This window comes from Eretmochelys imbricata, chromosome 5 (assembly GCF_965152235.1).
Source record: "Eretmochelys imbricata isolate rEreImb1 chromosome 5, rEreImb1.hap1, whole genome shotgun sequence".
NCBI lineage: Eukaryota > Metazoa > Chordata > Testudines > Cheloniidae > Eretmochelys > Eretmochelys imbricata.
Window position 1 is genome coordinate 132,242,421 of NC_135576.1, and position 19,484 is coordinate 132,261,904.

At 40.0% G+C, this 19,484-nt stretch overlaps 1 protein-coding gene across 2 annotated transcripts in view; it reads left to right on the forward strand.

Moving 5' to 3' along the window:
- SLC44A1 (solute carrier family 44 member 1) overlaps positions 1 to 19,484 on the forward strand; it is a 93,123-nt gene that overhangs the window by 56,505 nt on the left and 17,134 nt on the right. For both annotated transcript variants that reach the window (XM_077817929.1, XM_077817928.1), the window contains exons 5-10: positions 2,863 to 2,956; positions 8,004 to 8,173; positions 10,969 to 11,058; positions 13,076 to 13,215; positions 14,029 to 14,215; positions 17,723 to 17,888. In XM_077817929.1, coding sequence (XP_077674055.1) covers positions 2,863 to 2,956; positions 8,004 to 8,173; positions 10,969 to 11,058; positions 13,076 to 13,215; positions 14,029 to 14,215; positions 17,723 to 17,888 — 847 coding nt within the window. The remainder of the gene's footprint in view (positions 1 to 2,862; positions 2,957 to 8,003; positions 8,174 to 10,968; positions 11,059 to 13,075; positions 13,216 to 14,028; positions 14,216 to 17,722; positions 17,889 to 19,484) is intronic.

The window sequence follows — 19,484 nt, forward strand, 5'->3', positions numbered from 1 at the left end:
CTTGCTCAGATAACTACATCATAAATCAGCAAATGATTCTCCTTACTCCCTTCCCCGACCTCATGTGCTGACTTTGGTATCCTTTAAAAGGTTCATGATATCTGAACTGAAAAAATGTTTCTCCTTTTATTTACAAGGTGTGCTGGGCATGTTGATGGCTCCTTTTCCTACTGCTAGCCCTCTTTGGCATGTCTATGACTGTTCATGCTCACGTTTAATTCAGAATTTTTATATTTCAGTACAGATGTTCAGATTATATAGCTTTGCACTATTACAGAACCTTTCATCCAGAGAGCTCCAAGTGCATTACAAATAAGTTTTGCAACACCTCTGTGAGGTAGGCAGGTGTATTATAGCCACTTTTCAGATAGGTAAGCTGAGGCATAGTGCTTCACCTTTACTCCTGGGGCAATTCTGCGCCTCTACAAATGCGCAGAATTTATGTTCCCCGCAGATTTCTTTGCTTGCCTGCAGAAAAATGACTTTCTGACAGGAAAGCAAAGGGAAGCCACGAGAGCGGTCATGCAACCCTTCCCAGCAGTATGTTTCAGGTACCCAGGGCAGCCACCAAAGAGGTAAACGACTGGGGGCAAGACTGGGGAAGACCCGGCTAGTGGCTCCTACCCTGAGCTGGGCTCAGCTGCTAGTCCCGGCTGGGCTGGGGAGGACAGGACTTCCTTTTTCCTGCACAGCATTCAAGGCCGAGTCAGACCCACTGCCAGATTTCTCCCCCAGCTGCAGGAAGCTCTGCAAGCTCCCTCTTCCCCCCGCCCCTGTGCACCCAGACCCCCTTATACCCAGACCCTCCCACCGAGCCTCACCCCCCCCCCGATGAGCTCCAGTCCCCCAGCATCTGGACCCGCCCACCGAGATCCCCACACCAGACCCCCTGCAAAGCTCTGTCCCCCTCCACAGTCGGACCCCTCCCCCTGCTGAGCCCCAACCACCTTCACGTGGACCCCCCTGCAGAGTCCCATTACTCTTGCACCTAGAACCCCCCAACAAGCCCCTGTGCATCCAGATCTCCCTACTCCTGCACTTGGATCCCCCACTGAGCTGCCCGCACCCAGATTGCCCCACACAGAACCCTCTCAACCCCCACCTGGATCCCCCCACGCTAAGCCCCTCCATGCTTGGATCCTGCCTTGCTGAGCCAGGCTGTTTCTAGGCCAGGCCCGGTCCTTCCACTATGTCAGGGTTTGGTGCAGCCTCACCGCTAAGTACGTGTCCCAGAGGGAGCTTCACAGCTGTCTCCCACCTCTGTGCAGCCAGTGGCCTGTGCTCCCCAATTCCATGCTAGAGCATCCACATTTATTTGACAAATAAAATTTGCAGAATTTTAAAATATTATATGCAGAATTTTTTATTTTTTGGCGCAGAATACCCTCCGGAGTATTTATCTAAATGGCAGAACTGGAACAAGAACTCCTGATTCTTGATTGCCTCTTTCAGCCACCTGTCTTTCTTTAATGATCTGCTAAATACAGAGATGTTCATCTCTTCCTGAAAAATCTAAACCATACAATTGAGGCTCTTGAGACTGCATGGGATACTTTGCACTGGTACTCCCAGGCTGTGCCCCTTCTCTGTACAAATAGAGGACTCCTTTCTGCAGGGGTAGCAAATGGGAGGAAATGCTACTGTGTGGTGCAGCACCATTAAGCCCAGTTGATGCTGGCTCAGCAGTTTTTAAAACTGTGCTTACACATGGTTTGAACTTGATTGTAGCCAACCTGGTCTCCAATACGGTTTAACTGGCCAGCGCGTGGAGAGGGATTCAGCTTTGTTAGAGCTGCTGAGCATCCATAGAGTTTGACAATATAAACACGAGAGCACTTCTCCGTACAGATCTTCAGCTAACTCACTCTTTAACCTCAATAGTTGGTCCTCTCTTTACTCCCTGTAAAGCACATGAATTGTAGTTTAAAAAGAAAACTGAATAATTTCTTTTCATCGTGGATAGGTTTGGCAGAATTTGATTTTTATTTTTGTATAATTTTGATGGATAATATCTGTTTGTATTTAAGCAGTTTTTTTCCCAGTGTTTAGCAATTTTAACTTTTCACAGTTGTGGGGAAACTAGGGGAAGGAGCGGCTCAGACTATAATTAGTTACTGACAGTAGACGATTCAAAAAGTTAAAACTTTCTAACCATTAAACTCAAATGATCACCATCACGTCAACATATACAAAGTAAATATTCTTAAATCAAGCTGAGTTGTCAGGCAGCATTTTCTCACTTTGCCCATCTGTAAGTTTGGCCTGCTATCGATGGAAATATTTTTTTCAATTCGTGGGTGTACAGTGAAATTTATGTTTACCAATAAAAATCTGTTCCTTTGATGCCTAATCATGGATGTTGTCTCTATGCAATTTTGATGCATTAAGAAACAGTTGGGGGTGGGGGAGACTTATTTCAAGGAGTCTAGTGATTTATGTCCTCTTTCCTTTAAAAATGGACTATGAATTTAGCCTTTCTCTCTTGCATGATCAAAGGTGGTAGGAAGATGACCCAACCATGGAGAAAAGGGCCCATCTAATGCAGCGTACAGTGGGCTTGATTCAACGTTCTATTACAAAACATTTTCTCTAGTCTTTTGTAACTCTGAAGTCAATGGAGTTTTAGCGGTGGGAAAGTAATGTAATGGAGTGGAGAATCAGGACTATTATCCATTTCATAAAAAGAAAAGGAGGACTTGTGGCACGTTAAAGTCTTTAAGGTGCCACAAGTCCTCCTTTTCTTTTTGCGGATACAGACTAACACGGCTGCTACTCTGAAACCTGTCCATTTTAAGATGATTTGCTGGACAGGAACAGGAATATTAGATTTTTGATCTTGTAACATTTTTTTTCTTTCAACAGGATCAAATTTATGTAGCTATGAACTACAGTCATCTGAGTACACTACTGATCCACAGGCCTCTAAGCTTTGTCCTAAGCTCCCGGTTCCAGAGAGGTAAGTTTTAATGGCTTCTTGTCTAATTGTTCATTTGTTTGAAAAAGATTTCACAAAAACCTCACAAACCACAGTTTAGGTCTCTCTGTAACATACCTGTGTTTGTTTTTAGCATGTTAACTCTGTTGGTACAAAGCTCATCTTTAAAGAGACTCTGTCAACATAACACTAAAAAAAAAAACACAAAAAAAAACACAACCTACTGTGTTACTAGTGCTATTAAAACTGGAATATTCAAACTACTATTTGATGTTCTATACTCAGTTTTGTGCAATGGGCTGCAATGTGTTTGCCACGCTGAGGGCTGGCTGCATTTTAGCGATGCTGTTTGTACACAGCGTTATGAAGGGCTTCGAAATAAAAGGTGATATATGCACATAAAATATTACGTTTGTCATTTATGGTGTTTGCTTCTTGCACTTTACTCAGCCAGTTAAACTCGGTGGGTCTGTTTCATTTGCTGGTTCTCTGTTGTGTCTAAGTTTCCAGCACTGGGATGCTTAAACGGCAGAAAGAAGAGAAAAAGCCCAAATACCTGAAGGCACTCCTGTTCACGTATTACTACGTTTGCTCTAGTTTTAATGCTTAAAATTTCAACCAAGAGCTGCCTTGGCTGTTTTTGGTAAAGTACACGGTAGCGATTGTAACAAAGAGGATGCTGCTGGCATTGGGAGCCCAGCTGTGTGTTTGAAGATTAGAGTGCTGCCCAGAAGTAAAAGGGCAGTCAGCACTTCAGCTATACAGCAAATTTTGAGTTGTTCAGCAGTGCGATTATTTTAGGGCTCAGTCCTGCAAACACTTCTGTGAGTAGTCCCGCTGTCTTTAACAAGATTTCTGCAGGGGTGTTTGCGGCTTTGGTCTTCTGTGTTTTAGCTGAAATTGAAGGGGCTTGACAATGCAAACAGTTGCGACCAGTCATAGGTCTTACTTCTTAAAGAACCTCAGTCTGATTATATCTGTTCACAGTCAGGCCATACATTCTCTGCATGGACATGAGTGTTTGTAAAGGAAAAACAGAGAAAAGTTCTGGAGAGGATATGTTGTATCCATTTTAGGACCTGTTGTTTTAAATGTCTTTTGTTGACCTCCATAACTTACCCAAGTTTTTAAATTGACTACGATAAGCAGCAACTCAATAACAATAACATACTTTTTCTGAATCTTTATTTGTGGTTTTTTGTTTGTTTTTTTTTTTTACTGCAGATCTGTAGCCTATGCAACAGACCTAGGCATAGATGCTGCACTACCTAACTAAAATAAATACAAATTCCAGTGTTGTTTTGCATACTCAAATGGCTTGTCAGTTTTAATTTTTGCCAGAATTGTATGTACTTTTCTTCCTAAACATTCCCATGTCATTCAATTGGATTGAATTTTGCTTAATAAGCAAGCACGCAGGTAGAATGGAGTGTCGTGTCACTTTATAATACAGTGCAAATTCCTGGCAAAAATGCTTTTTAAAATAGTCAGAAGGAGTTGTTATGTCAGTGGAGGGTTTCTCCATTTTATTCTACAGTTATAAGTTAAAATAAAAATAAAAACATTCATTAAATTTTAAAGTTTCCCAAAGTTTGACTTAACCCCCCCCAAAAATGAAAGGAAATGCCCAATAGTTTGCCTTTAACTCACATTATTGTGTTCTAGATAAGGTGCCACAAGTACTCCTTTTCTTTGTGCTAGTGCAGTTATTGGAGAGAACAAGCACATTGTGAAGAAGAAATGAAACGGTCAGAAGGATGGAAAAATAAAATAAACTTCAGGAAGAAGGATGTTGAGGAGGAAAACTCCCTGTTGTTCCCTTCCTGGAAGCAGCTCGTCAGCTGGTGTAAATTATATCATTCTATTGAAGTCAATGGAATAGCTCCATTAAAGTCAGTGGAGCTATGGCAACTTACATCAGCTGAGAACTGTCCCCTGCAGTTTCCCAGTTGATCATTTTGGAGATAAAGTGTTCCTCATGCCCTGCAGAGGAACCCAGAGATCTTGGGGGACTCTGACATTTCAACTTTGGAACTCTGTCCTTACTCGTTTTGGCTTCCTCACAGCACTGCCAGAGATAAGCACGCCCTCCAGTAGTGCCTCCTGGAACTCTTCCCTGTGCTAGAGAGCAGTTTCACTGCATGAAAGTGGTTTTGGAGCAGGGCCTCTAGCCAGTTTTCCCCTTCCTGCTTGCCTCTACCTGTTCCAGCTCTGCACAGCCCTGCAGAGGAGCTTCCATTGAGTTTGGAGAGAAAAGGAGAGCATATCACAGCATCAGAACGCTCCATTCTGTTGGCTTAGTCTCCTCTACATGAGTTGGTATATATCAGTTATGGGGACTCTAAATATCTCACATCCACCCCTGTTTTGAGGCCCACCTAATAGAGAACTACTCTGTTCTTAACTCTGCATTCATTTCCTCGTCTGTATCCAATTAAACTGGACTCTTAATATAATTTCAATGCAACTGTCATATTTGTGCTTTTTTTATTTATTTCTCATCCCCTACTAGGCAGATTCTGCCGATGTTGATCATGATGATTAAGCAGCAGATTATTCTTAGAAGCTTATAATTTCATTTAAGTATGTAATGTCTCAAGGTATAAGCAAGGGGCCTTATCAATAGCAGAGGTCACTATGACTAGATTTATTATTTCATTTTTTGTTAAACAAGGCACATCACATGCTCATTGAGTCAGAACCACTGAAATGGAAACAGTCTCGTGCTGCATTCTCAAGAGTCTCATTTATTCAAAAAAAGGTTGTAATAACCACTGACCTTATTTTTTATTAATTATAACAGTTTCTATTTAACTATTACACATAAAAACAGGTAACTTAATATGTACAGTATAATTGCTACAAGCAAGAGGGATATGAGGAGATTAATACAGGAATGCTGTGTGATAAAGATAAAGAGTATATATTTCTCCTCCAGGACATATTGCTTCTAATGGCTTTTTTCAGAATGTCTGTTTTCTTGTCAAGATGTAAAAAATTGATTTTTTTTTTTTGAATGTTTCAGGATAAAAACTGAGCTTTGTCAGAATGATAGCTCTAATTTTCGGTATAAGCCTGTGAAACGTTGTAAGCTTTCTTAAAATTGGACCACGTGCACGAATTAAAAGTTAAATGCAAAGCCCTCTAATTTCAAGTTTTTCAAATTTCATTGCATACATTCTGTGGAGACCTGCGAGATGCTAACACATTCCAAAACTGGCTCCATCTTATAAAAAAGCTGAGGGAATATATAGGCTGCTCTCTAAATGGGAAGGCCATTACTATGGGTTTAATTTGATTTTTAACAGCTCTGACTAAATGTGTAACTGTTCTGCTTAACTGCTGGCTTTACCACTCACTGAAAGCAGGGTATCAGCATAAGCATCTGCAAACGCATTTACTTAGTCAGCACAGTTGACTTAAAACCTTAAAAAATAACATTTCTTTTTATTTAGAAATGTCTGTCAGTTTCACAAAAGCATGGGAATCTGTTAATTATCTAGTTATGAGGGTGACCATAAACTCCTCCCAATTCTGCACTGAATAATTAGACAATTGCTTTTTTAGTATATTATCTCCCTCGTCTCCTCCACCTCCCCAAAATAATAATGAATAGAGGGGATATTCTTAAAGTAGATGAGTCTAACCCTTCACATTAGAAGTGAGGGTTAAAATTTTGGTAAGACTCACAATTTAAAAAGAGGTATCTGGTACATGAAACCTCAGGCTTCAAAATCACTACTAAAATAGGAGAATCCCAAAGGGATAGTGTGCACTGGTGCTTCATTATACTGAAATCTTGCAAATAAGTCAGTAGGAACTGTTGGAGAGGAAGGAAAGAATCTGGAGGTTTAAAAGAAAATTCTTCAATTTAATGTAAAAATATATTTTATTCATTGGATTCAATTACAAGCAAGAGAATATTGCTAATAAAATGGAAAAGAATAATTAAAAAATAAAATAGACAACCTTGATAGTCTTATCTAGTTTAGGGTACAAGAAGATGCAACTCCCCAGTGGGCAGCATTGGGAAAATAATGTCTCACGTTTGTGCTCTCCTGTATTATCTGCTGGTGAACTGCATCCCAATGTCTGTTTACTGGGGTGAGAAGTACACCGGACCCTCGCGAGAACGCAGGATTTAGGATCCATGCGCGGTACCGCATTAACGTGGGGACCACGTTAAAATGAATTGCAATTAAAGTAATTACATTTGGGATCCATGGCCGTGACCGCGTTCTGTGCGAATTCGCGCTATATAGATGTGCGCCCTATTGAGGGTCCGGTGTATAATGCAAAATGTCAGTACCCCTTGAGAAGGACTCTTAATACTAAAAAGAAAAGGAGTACTTGTGGCACCTTAGAGACTAACCAATTTATTTGAGCATGAGCTTTCGTGAGCTACAGCTCACTTCATCAGATGTATACCGTGGAAACTATTCAGGGTAAAATGAATAATTAAACAATTACAGGCCTCTTCGTTGCATTTTTTATAAAACATTTAAAGACTTATTTAGCTGAGGTAATGTAAATAATTACTGTAATTTTCCTATCCTATGACCAGAATAAACATAAGAAAGGGAACGAATAAGATATCTTTAACATGGCTGCTTGGCAACAGTTGTAAATGGTGACATGTTTTAGATTAATGTATATTTTTGCAACTATAGTACAATCATTTTTAGATGACTTTTTTGCTACAAAAGTGGGTCAGTATTCCATTTTGAAGTCAGTGAAGGGCATTGTTTGAGCTGGTGTACCACATGACACTTGAATGACAGATGTTTAAGCTGAAATAAGAAAACACTCTTTTGAGAGGCGGAGGGTAATATCCTGTTGGAATATGCATGCTGCCTTCTTTACAGAAATACTTGTAAAAATTGCATCACTCCTCATTGTGACCATTGTCATTCTAGCAGCACCTCTGCATTAAACTCACAGCTCCTTGTTATGGTGTTATGAGGGTGGAGAGTATTGCATCAATTCACCTTTCATTTGTGTGTTGATGTGGCATTTATATTAAGTAGGAGTAATTTTTTTTCTGATTTTTTTTTTCTTGTGTCACCAGTGCACCTATTCCATTCTTCCATCGCTGTGCTCCTGTGAACATTTCCTGCTATGCCAAGTTTGCAGAGGCCCTGATCACCTTTGTCAGTGACAGTAGTGTCTTACACAGGCTGATTAGTGGAGTTATGACCAGCAAAGAGATTATAATGGGACTTTGCTTGTTATCACTAGGTAATTGTTTTTCTCATTATTAGCTGTTTCATAGTACTGCGATAGGAGACTTTTAACATCCTCTAGCCACAACATGAACATAAAACATATACAGTAATAAGCCCTCAGGAAACTGTTCAAATGCTTTTTACTCAGTAGCCAAATAACTGTTTCAAAAGAAATATACATGCACATTCAGTTTGTATTTAAGATGGGGGGGAGGGGTTGGACATTCTTCAGTGCTCTTGCCACAGCTGTTTAAGTCAAGGAGAGGCAGCTGTACTTTCTAATGCTCATTTGGCCCTTTCGCTCACAGTTTTGCCCACTCCCTGCACCTCCTTCTAAAAATGAGAGCAATGCATGGCATTATGCTCTCAGAAACCTGGGACTTAGGCTTCTTTTTGTGTGTATGGCTTAGCTATTTGGGCTGGGATTTTCAAAGGAGCGAAAGGAAGCAATTGTGTTTGGCTCCTTTGAACCTCCTAACCTTGGTTTCTATGAATGTAAATGTTGCAAGTGTGTTATTAAAAGCTGGGAAATTCCCAATTCTGGGCCTTAGGTTTCTTGTCGATCACTGATATCACACCAAAGTGAAGTGATTGTTTGTTTTAAACAGACTCTATAAATGAGGGTAAATTTGGATGCACACAATTTTATTACATTTCTGATCAGCTGACTTCATTGGATTCTTAGTGTGAGGCCCTTAACCTCTTAAAAAAGCCAACCCCTGCTGTTACAGCCATCTGTCAAGAGTGTGTGGTTAAAGAAAAAGAAATGACGACTGACTGTAGGGTGCCACAGAGTCTATAGCAGCAAGATTCTGCTATAGCCGATCTGTCTCTGTAGTAGAGAGAGAGAGAGAGATCTTGACTGAAAAAAAATAAAACGCAAAATCACTTCTTGGAACCAGCTGCAAAGAAACCCACAGAACTATTTCTTCCATTGCACTCCGTGGTAATAATAGTGGACCTGTAATAATTTGATCTAACGGTAAAAAGAAAATTAAGAATTTGCAAACTTGTAGCTCTATTAGTAGGGCCCTACCAAATTTATGGTCCATTTTGGTCAATTTCACGGTCATAGGATTTTAAAAATTGTAAATTTCATGATTTCAGCTATTTAAATCTGAAATTTCACAGTCTTGTAATTGTAGGGGTCCTGACCCAAAAAGGAGTTGGGGGGAGGGGGGGGGTCGCAATGTTATTGTAAAGATTTTTTTTTGTTTTGTTTTTTTGCGGTACTGCTAACCCTACTTCTGCGCTGCTGCTGGCAGCGATGCTGCCTTCAGAGCTGGGCAGCTGGAGAGCGGCGGCTGCTCAGGAGCCCAGTTCTGAAGGCAGAGCCGCCACCAGCAGCAGCGCAGAAGTCAGGATGGCAGGATAGGGTATTGCCACCCTTCTGCGCTGCTGCCTGCAGAGCTGGGCACTCAGTCAGCAGCCGCCGCTCTCCAGCCGCCCAGCTCTGGGTAGCTGCACAGAAGTAAGGGTGGCAATACCACAGCCCCCCTAAAATAACCTTGTGACCTCCCTCCCGCAACTTCCTGTTGGGTCAAGACCCCCAATTTAAGAAACACTGGTCTCCCCTATAAAATCTGTATAGTATAAGATAAAAGCACACAAAAGACCAGATTTCATGGCAGGAGACCAGATTTCACAGTCTATGGCACGTTTCTCATGGCCGTGAATTTGAAAGGGCCCTATCTATTAGCAACACTATATTTGGATTAGTGCCAAATTTTACTTTATATAAAATTTTTCAATAAATAATGTAAAATTAATTTAGTCCTTTAGGTTAAAGGAGGATAAAAAATGTGATTGCTTTCAGATCAATTTTTATGCTCCCTTAATTAAAAAAAATCAGAATGTTAGATCGTTTAGTTCACAAAGACGACCACAATGCCTTTCCCTTCAAAATGTAGCTAGTGCACACACAATACATGTTAGTGAGTGGCAATTTAAGGAGGATTTTAGCATGCTGTGTCTGTATGTCGGTGGGACTAATACAATGCCCATGCTGGCTCTCTGTGAGGGAAGTAGCTTCCCAAATGATAGGTGCACTATGAAAACAGATGCAGAAATATTTATGTACCAATCCAAATTAATGAACTTTGAAGTGGCATGTTGCATATAATGCCATAATGCCAAGTGCACAAAAATGGGGATTTAAGAGATGAGAAATGGGAAAATAATAAAGATTGGAGGAGGAAATGTGAAAATTGCAAGTAAAAAATTATTGCAGAATCAATAAAACTCATTAAAGTACCCAATGTGAATGATAAAGATAAAGAACAAAGCAGTAATTTTTTCCTTGTAACAAACATGACATCTTAAATTACATACATCATAATATCTGCACTTGTTTAGCATGTGTGTTTGCATGCGAGTTCTCCTCTGCTGCTCAGAGTTGTGCAGTGTTTTCCCAACTCATAATATTAAACTCACACTTCTGTCATGTCCTCTTGTTTGTTTTGTCACTGTCTGAATACATCTGTGTGGGTAAATTATGTTTGATATATAGTGTACTATGTAAATGCACACATGCTCTTGTTACTTAGCAGAAGCAGGAATTGTAGAGGCTACCTGACTTTCCTTGTGTATTTGTATAATAAGTTTGAAAGCCATGGATGGGGGGGGGACACTTCCTTTTATAAAATATTCTATTAATATGCAATAAGATTATTATTAAGATGATAATATTATCTTTAGTGTAGTGAGTTCAATTGAACTTCCTCCCCCTTGCTCGCGAAAAACAACACCTTTGTAGCATGTTCCTGTTTGAAATAATTGCTCTGCTTATTATATTTTTCTCTTCTGCAGTGCTGTCCATGATTTTGATGGTGATAATCAGGTACATTTCAAGAGTACTGGTTTGGATCTTAACAATTCTTGTCATTTTGGGATCGCTTGGTAAGTCTTGTTCATTTCCTTGTTTTTGAGAACCAAGTTCTGATCTCTCTCCCGCAATCGCGAGGTTAATCAGCGTCCTACTCAGAGCCACTTCTTTTTTTCTGCTTTACGTTGACCTGTCTCAAGGTTCCATGGGGAAACTGCTATCCTTCTGGCTGAGGAGGACTGGATTAGATTAAGTCATTGCTGCTCTTTACCCAGCCAGATAATTACTGCACCTCCTGCTTGGCGGATGAGTACACACAGCCCGTGACAACCTGGAGAATGAGACACCAGGAATCTATTCAGAATCCTTACACTGCAGTATAGAGCCCTGTGGGGCAGAGCAGCCCCATTCACATTTAGGAGAGGCCCTTAGGGGGTGCCTGAGCTCTGCTCAGTACATTTAAGCAGAGGGGAACATGGGTGGTTTTCCATCACTTTTCCTCCTCTTTGCATACCTCTTCCAATCCTGGGGACTACTGGGGGAGCAGGGGGCTAGTTAGGCCCCCAGAGCAAGTAACAGTAGCCTGAAGCTGTGAGATGAGTTAGACATGCTGGCTTTAAGATGCCAGAGATTCCTCTACATAATGTGAATTCCCAGTTGTCCCATTAGGGCTGCTTTCTGGCAGCTTTGATCTACCCCATTAACTTCAAATTTTGTGGAACTGAAGTTTTATATTGTTGATCTTCAATAATGCAGCCAAAATATTGGGTATGGGCAGGAGGTTAAATTAGGTGACAGCCATGATTTAAGGTCCCGTGACCTGCCAGAGTTAGAAAAATTTCAGTGGGCCGGTAAAAATACTTTCAAGATCACTTAGCTTTTCTGAACTGCCCCACTGACATCTTATTACATGCTGAAACACAGCACCAAGTGCAAAGACCTTAAAAGTTATGTTTTGTGAGACACGCTGCTTTGTTTACATTAGTTCATTGTTTTTGAAAGCCCCATATGGTCGGTAGCAAATGTGGAATTTCCTGAGTCCTACACCTATCTTTTGAAACGAATAGAATCCATCAGCTAAGATTTTGGCACTTTAGATAGGCACACCGCAGCTGAGTCTCAAACCTTGAGGAAAGGAGAGGAGAATTGGAGAGAGAAAAGACATATCAAAAGAAAAAGGTTAATTCTTTGGAGGTGTGGAATCCCAGATCAAAGGGAAGGTTCTGTCTTGGAAAAATGGCTAGAGCCAGAGAGTGAAATTCTGGCCCTATTAAAGTCAATGGGAGTTTTGTCACTCCCATTGACTTCAGTAGGGCTGGGATTTCCACCAGAGAGTTTAACGGGAGATGCTTCCCTCTCTTCTTAGCCTTTTATTTTTATTTTTCATTTTCCCACCTCACGTGAGGTGAGCTGGCTTTTCCCTATCACTCCTGCACTTCCAGTGCAGCTCTTCTTCAGGCAGGAACACCTATCTGTGATTTATTTGAGGTGCTGTTTCCGGTGTCATGGATTTTCTCCCCTTTCCTCTCTCTGTCTCCTGGTTGCTTCCTTTCCTCTTTCCTGGTGGCACTTCTCTCTGAAGTGTTTACCCTTTCACTTATCCACCTTTCTTTGCTCTTCTTGTTTCTCTACATCCTCTCTGGGGCTCCCTCACTCAGTTCTTCTATTTTAATATCCCATGCACATCCTACCACATCATCATCCGTTCCTGTCCTTCCCTACCCCCTTCCAGTCCTCTAATGCCTGTCATATCGGAGCAGTATCTGTCCTTACCATGCCTCCCCTGACTAGTGGCTTCACCCTGTTCTCTCTAAAACCCATGAAATGAGGAGTACTGATCCAAGGGGCTGCATGATTTTCAGGTGGACCTAGCAGGGTAGGAGCAGTGCAGGGAGAGTACCTGTTTGATTAGCAGGCAAGTGGGAAGCCAGAGCACTCCCCCTTCAAAATCCTTCCTTTCAGAGTAGCATCCGCCCACTTGGATATTTTCTGTCAGTTTAGACTATGCTGTGTTTGGCTGATTCCATTCTTTGTGCCTCTGTTCTGTAGAGGGAAATATAGTATTTGTCCTGTTTTTAATTCAAACCATAGGAGGCACAGGAGTCCTGTGGTGGCTGTATGCTAAGCAAAGAAACTTCGTCAATGAAACTCTTACTGCTGATCAGCTTCAAGTAGCCAAAGACAATCTTCAGGCCCTCCTGGTCTATGCCATTTCAGCTACTGTCTTCACGGTAAGTGCTTTGTCACTGACAAAATTGTATTCCTTTTTTCTGTCATTCTCGCCATGTTCTTTGGCTTGTCAATGCAGGTTTTGTAATGTGTGCAGGAAAGATTGAAAACGCTTCAGAAACAATATCCCTCTATGTTTTGTTGTTTCACTTTCTACTATTAAGCACTGTTCTGGTAGACCTATTCTTCTGATGCCAGGGGAGAGTGTATTGTAGGGCCTGAACCCACAGCTGGTTTGGGCCACTCTCAGAAGTCAGCTGGGACTTCCTTGCACAGAGCAGCTTCAGGATTGGACCCTTAATTTGTATGTTCACTTGCACTTGGATCCTGTTTGTCAGATAAATCAAACATGCAATGCTGAGATGATACCTCATAATTTCATTTTAGTTAGTAAATCTTGATACAGGCATGCACTGTAATTAAACCTTTTTATAAACTTATCTGACAAGTTCTCCAGGATCTGTTTCAAAATATAGGGCAGATTCTGCCCTCAGCTACACCTGTGCCATCTCATTGCTTTCACTGGGTTGCACAATGCAACTGAGTGATAGAATTTGTTCTATAGTCTTGTCAGTCTGAGTGTCAGTTCAGAAATGTAATTTAAAAGATAGCAGGAGTCACTAAGAATAGTTTGCATTGATAAATCAATCTCGAAATATTTGATGTAGGATTAAGTCATGTAAGCTTGCAGCGTTTACATAAACTGTGTTGGAAGTGTGATTAGTTTGCTCTACTTGAAGAGCCTGTGTTGTTTACTGCACCAGATGGTCTGCTTTTCATCACCTAAAATGTCAGTTGGAAACTTCTCTCCTCAGGTTATCTTGTTCTTGATAATGTTAATTATGCGCAAGCGAGTAGCTCTCACCATTGCCTTGTTCCACGTGGCTGGCAAAGTTTTCATTCACCTGCCACTGCTAGTCTTCCAGCCCTTTTGGACTTTCTTTGCCCTCATCCTGTTTTGGAGCTACTGGATCATGGTCCTGCTTTTCCTTGGCACTACAGGTATGTGGGTACATTGCTTCTTTTAAGTAAACACTAGTACTTTCTTGTTCAGACTTTAGATGTAGTTAAAATTTGAAAATAAGAATTGTTGTGCTCTGGTATATCCCTTTGACTTTGAATACTTTGAATGAGCACAGAGAGTACTTTAGTGCTGAAAGAGATTGCTGTGTTCTTGTGCACATCTGTATTCATCATCAGGTGTGAAGTTACCCATTGTTTGGTGCCCGGGAAATGGCTTTCTACCACTATTTTGCCCCCCTTTGATGTGAGGAAGAGCAGCTGCAGGGCTGCTGTAACATGCAAGCAGTAAGTCTCCAAGGGACTGTCACGCTAGCTGGGACCTGTTCGAACACAGTGTGTTCTGGTTATGGCATATTCCATATACGGTAGCGGGGCCTAGGAAAGGAAGGTGGAGAGTTTATGATGCCAACTTTATGCCACTCATAGATTTCCCCATGCCAGAGGAATACTTAGCTATCCTGTTAGGGTAGCTTTCAGACTGGATAGTGTCTCATTTTTGGCTGTCTCATTGATTTGCAGAGTTGCAGAAATTAAATACAAAAAAAGCATGTCAATACATCAGTAAAGACATACATGTTTTTTAAAAGTCAGGAAATGTACAACTTCAGCGGAATCCATCAATCTGGTTTTATCTTCAAAAATTAAACTCAGCACATCTTTTGAAATAATGTTCTGTTATTTCTGTTCCTTTCTGTGTTTAGAGGGTATTTTGGCTGGACCTGAGATAGACACCACCAGCCATGCTCAGGTCTGTCCCTGGTCCTTCTTCCCCCTTCTCTGTGCACACAACCAGCCACCTGCTGCTTGTAATCTATTCATTTTCAGCTCTGCTGCAGCTGTTACCAGTAAACAGACCCCAGCCAGGGCTGGTGCAACATCAGCAACCTGATAAGGTGCTGTCAAATACACAAACTAAACAAACAATAATAGAGGGAAAGTATTCTGTCGTCTCTCTGTTATGGTGATTTTAGGGATTACTTATAACAATCACATGCAGATAAATGTAATTTTCAGGTTGATGGTATCCTTTTTAAGGTTCCTGCAGAAATATTAATATAGTCACTTGCCATAATATTCAACATATATGCAATGTATTTAACAAAAGTAAAAGGAATAGAAAATGCTAGAGACATACAATATGAATATGCTAATGTTACTGTAGGGGCCATAACTCTGCATTTCTTGACTTTTTAAATATATCTCCTGTGACATGAACATTACATTAACAGTTTTTTGCATTTAATTTTCCTCCCTTTCATTGTAGAGCAAAGGGTTAAAAAACCCAGAGACGCTCCTCTAAGGACTTATGGCAGCACAAGCAATTTAGCCACTACGTAAACTGATAAATGCACATTTCTAAAAGGACACATGCATGCACAGAGCATCGTTCAAAACGCAAATGCACAGTAGCCAATTTTCTGGTGTTTGTGGCAGTCTTAGGGCTGGTCTACACTAGACAGTTAGATCCACCCAGCTACCTTGCTCATGGGTGTGAAAAATCCACATGCCTGAGCGACATAATTAAGCCAACCTAAGTCCCTGTGTAGACAGCGCTTCCATCGACTTACCTACTGCCTCTTGGGGAGGTGAATTTACTACAGAAATCGCTGTAGGAAGTATCTACACTGAAGTGCTAAGCTGTGCGCTGTAGCATTTTAAGTGTAGACGTAGCCTTGGCAGTGGACATGCTCCTCAGCAAAGAGGACTTTACACACCCAGTTTCAAGATAAAGGCCTAGAGATTCACCATAGAAGTTGCTGGGGTTCAGTAGAGGTACAAGGGTTTGCCTGAATAGAGGAGTTTGTAGGAATGGGGCCTAAATGTTTAGCTGATTTTAGTTAGTTCTGTACAAAACGGTGGCAGTAACTTTTCAAAATGGGAAATGTGTATTTTTCAGAAAGTTATAAGCATATGAGGGAAGAGGGTTAAATGAAACTTGAAATAGTGGGTTCACTAGTTCACAGATGCTCTAATACATTATAGTAATTTTAACACTTTTTAGATCGTAAAACTGTTTCGGCCTAACTACGGGAAAATATTTGGGATTTTGGGGCCCTGTTTTTAACAAGGGACAGAGATAACAGAATTTGTTCTTGGTTTTGTTTGTTTTACTGCTATAAGTTTAATTTTAATTATGAGATATGATGTTTGTTATCTGGAGAACAATGAGTCACACTATTTTTCTTGTGCCTGAAAATGGTTATGGTCCCAATTCTGCATTTTGAGCTGTGCAGGTAGACAGACCCCTGCACCCAATGGACCCAGTTGCATCATCAGGGCCAAAGTTTGGGCTTTAATAATAAAAAGCTTTGCTCCGTTTTAATTGTTGGTAACCTCAGCCCTGGTCCTGCATGTGCCTAATTTTATGCACTGTGAGTTGTCCCATTGATGTCAATGGGACAAAATGTTTTGCATTAAAGTTAAACAAATATTGAAGTCCTTTGCAGAAACAAGGCCATACATACTATATATCAATATTTCCCAAACTACTAAAAGCCAAAATGTATAACATTTCTAAAAATGAGTCAGAAGAAACTGCTTTTCCAAATAGTAATTTACTAGAACAAAATTATTTTGGTATTGGTGTTTGTCTTCCAAGGTTCATACAAATCTGAAACCACTCACATAACAGATCTAGTGCAAACCTAAGTGAAAACACTAATGGCTTTCAAGTTGGATCTGTTTTATGCACCTGTTATGTCCATTCTCTGTATTTTCCTGAACCTCTTCTGCTGTTCACATCATTCTGATGGGTGAGATGGACCTCCACAGTGAGTGCTAATGCTTTTTGAAATAGAGCATCCATCGCCTGAGGAAATCCTGACACAATGTCAGTGAGCTTATGTGAAAGTGCTACTTGGATCAGACAAGTCTATTGGGTTTTAAAATATGTATAAAATTCTTTGGGAAAAATCTTCTCTTCTCAAATGCTGCTAGTATTCTAGCAAATAGATTTTGTTATTCAAATATAGACAAAACACACACATAAACACTTGCACCATCAAGAAATAGAGGTGACCATTAATGTTGTTTGATCCTAACTAAAAAATACAAATTATGATCTTTAAATAAATTTCTGCAATTTTTGCAAACTATGGATATGAACAGAGGGTGGCAGAAAATTCAGAATGACTTAGGTTTCCTTCCTTTACATTTTGGAATAAGAAATCATTCTGCTTTATAATTTTTTTCCAAATTGCCACATGGCTAACAATTTTTTTTTTTTTAACTTGGATGTTGAGTGTGCTCTGGAGAATTTTAAAATCCTTTCTCTGCATAATTATTAACAGTAATTAATAATTCTGCAGGCTGACCCAGCAATATTATCTCCATTATCAACTGTCCAGCTACACAGGTGTTAACGCTTTATTAGTAGACAGAGCTATCACTCTTCAAATGATTGAGAGTTATTAGCTGAATTACAAATGGTTCCTTCTTTCTAAGTTGATATTGGCTATCTGCCTTCTTTCTCTGATTTGTTTCTAGGTAGCCCTGTCCTAAATGAACAAGGGTTTGTGGAATTCCGGGTTTTGGGCCCTCTACGATACATGTGGTGGTACCATGTGGTAGGGCTGATCTGGATCAGTGAATTTATTCTAGCATGTCAACAGATGACTGTAGCTGGGGCTGTTGTGACATACTATTTCACAAGGTGAGAACTTTTCAGACAGCTTTTTCTTGAGAGACCTAGTAACTGAATCATCAAAAATAACTGGGGCCAGAGCTTGTGGTGAAATGAGCAGATGTGTTCTGCCTGAAAGCTGAAAAGCAAAAGCAAACTCCTAAAATAAATAATATGTTTAGCTGGTTTTGTTCAATTTAAAGATGTTAAGCACTGCAGTCTTGTTTGCCCCTATGTCCCATATACACAATTAAGACCTAGATGATTCATTTTTTAAAAAAAAAAAAGTAAAAAGCACTTTGACGTTCATCTGTTGTCAGTAATAACGCCGATAAGCGCCATTTAAATTAAGAGGATTGGCACTAATTGACTGGGATTACTTAACTGAAAAATACAGTCCTTCAATTCTTTACACCCACTCATTTGTCTGTTTTCTAAGATTACAGAAAGTCCCATTAGAGCCATCATTTTCATATGAATTCAGGCAAGATTATATACTAATGTTCATGTGAAGCAAAATGTATATATTAAATCTCCGTGTACCATCACTGTGCATGAGTCCTAAATTTGTAAATCATGCTATACTCATATCAGCTAATGCACATGTATCTCAAATGCAAGACAGGGATGCATCCCATGTTTTTAGGATAATAACTCCTAATTGGTAGTATTGTAGTGTTCAAAAATAATGAGAATTAAAAATAAATAAACCTGAGCTTTTTTTAATTTGGTTTTTTTTAGTCTCTAGGTGCACCGAAATCATGTTTTTAAGCTTTTTTCTACACAATAAGGACTAGAAATTTTTTTTTTTTTTTAAATGGAAGCGGAGGTTCTTCAATCACAGAGCTAGGAGATAAGGCTTTAAGAAAAATTCTATCACGAGTCTTGCAATAATTTTGTGAGAATGAGCAATACTGAAGTGATATCCAGTGCTTTCGCTAACATACAACTGTTGGAAACATTTTTGATTAAGGAAAGAAATGGTGATCTTATTGAACTTATTCACCTCTTCTTTTTTTTAAAGTATATCTTTCTAAAGTGAAATTTCTCAAAATGTAACCGTGATATTTTATAGTTCACTATATATTTGTTTAAAAAAAGAAATCTCTGTGCTCAACAATCTGATAATTTAAGTTACACTTCCCATTCCAAATGGTCTCAAAGTAGTATGCAAACAATAGAGATACAGCACCTCTGGAAAAACGCAGCTACTTCTGAAGCAGAGGGCATCAGCGGTGATGCACAGCAAGAGTGGTGGAGTAAGGGAGGAAAATGTCAACCCATGACAAAGCCTTTATGCCTTATTAAAATTGCCATAGGGTCATCAGTGTCCATGCAGAGCAGAGCAGACCAGGACTTTGGTTTAAATGTTCTCTCATATGAAAGATACCTTACCGTAATTTATTTTCATTGATATCCGGCAACCATTCATTTCATTGATGTCCCTGCTGTGCTATTTTTACAAATGTACAGTTTTCAAAAATTGTACATAACTAGGAAATACACAGTAGGCAGGAATAGTCCTGCTGTGGCATGGAAGTGGGTTAGATGATTTAAGAGATCTTTTGCATCCTCAACATCTGTGAGTTTATTAACTGTATTTTACCTGAAGGTAAATGAGTTTGC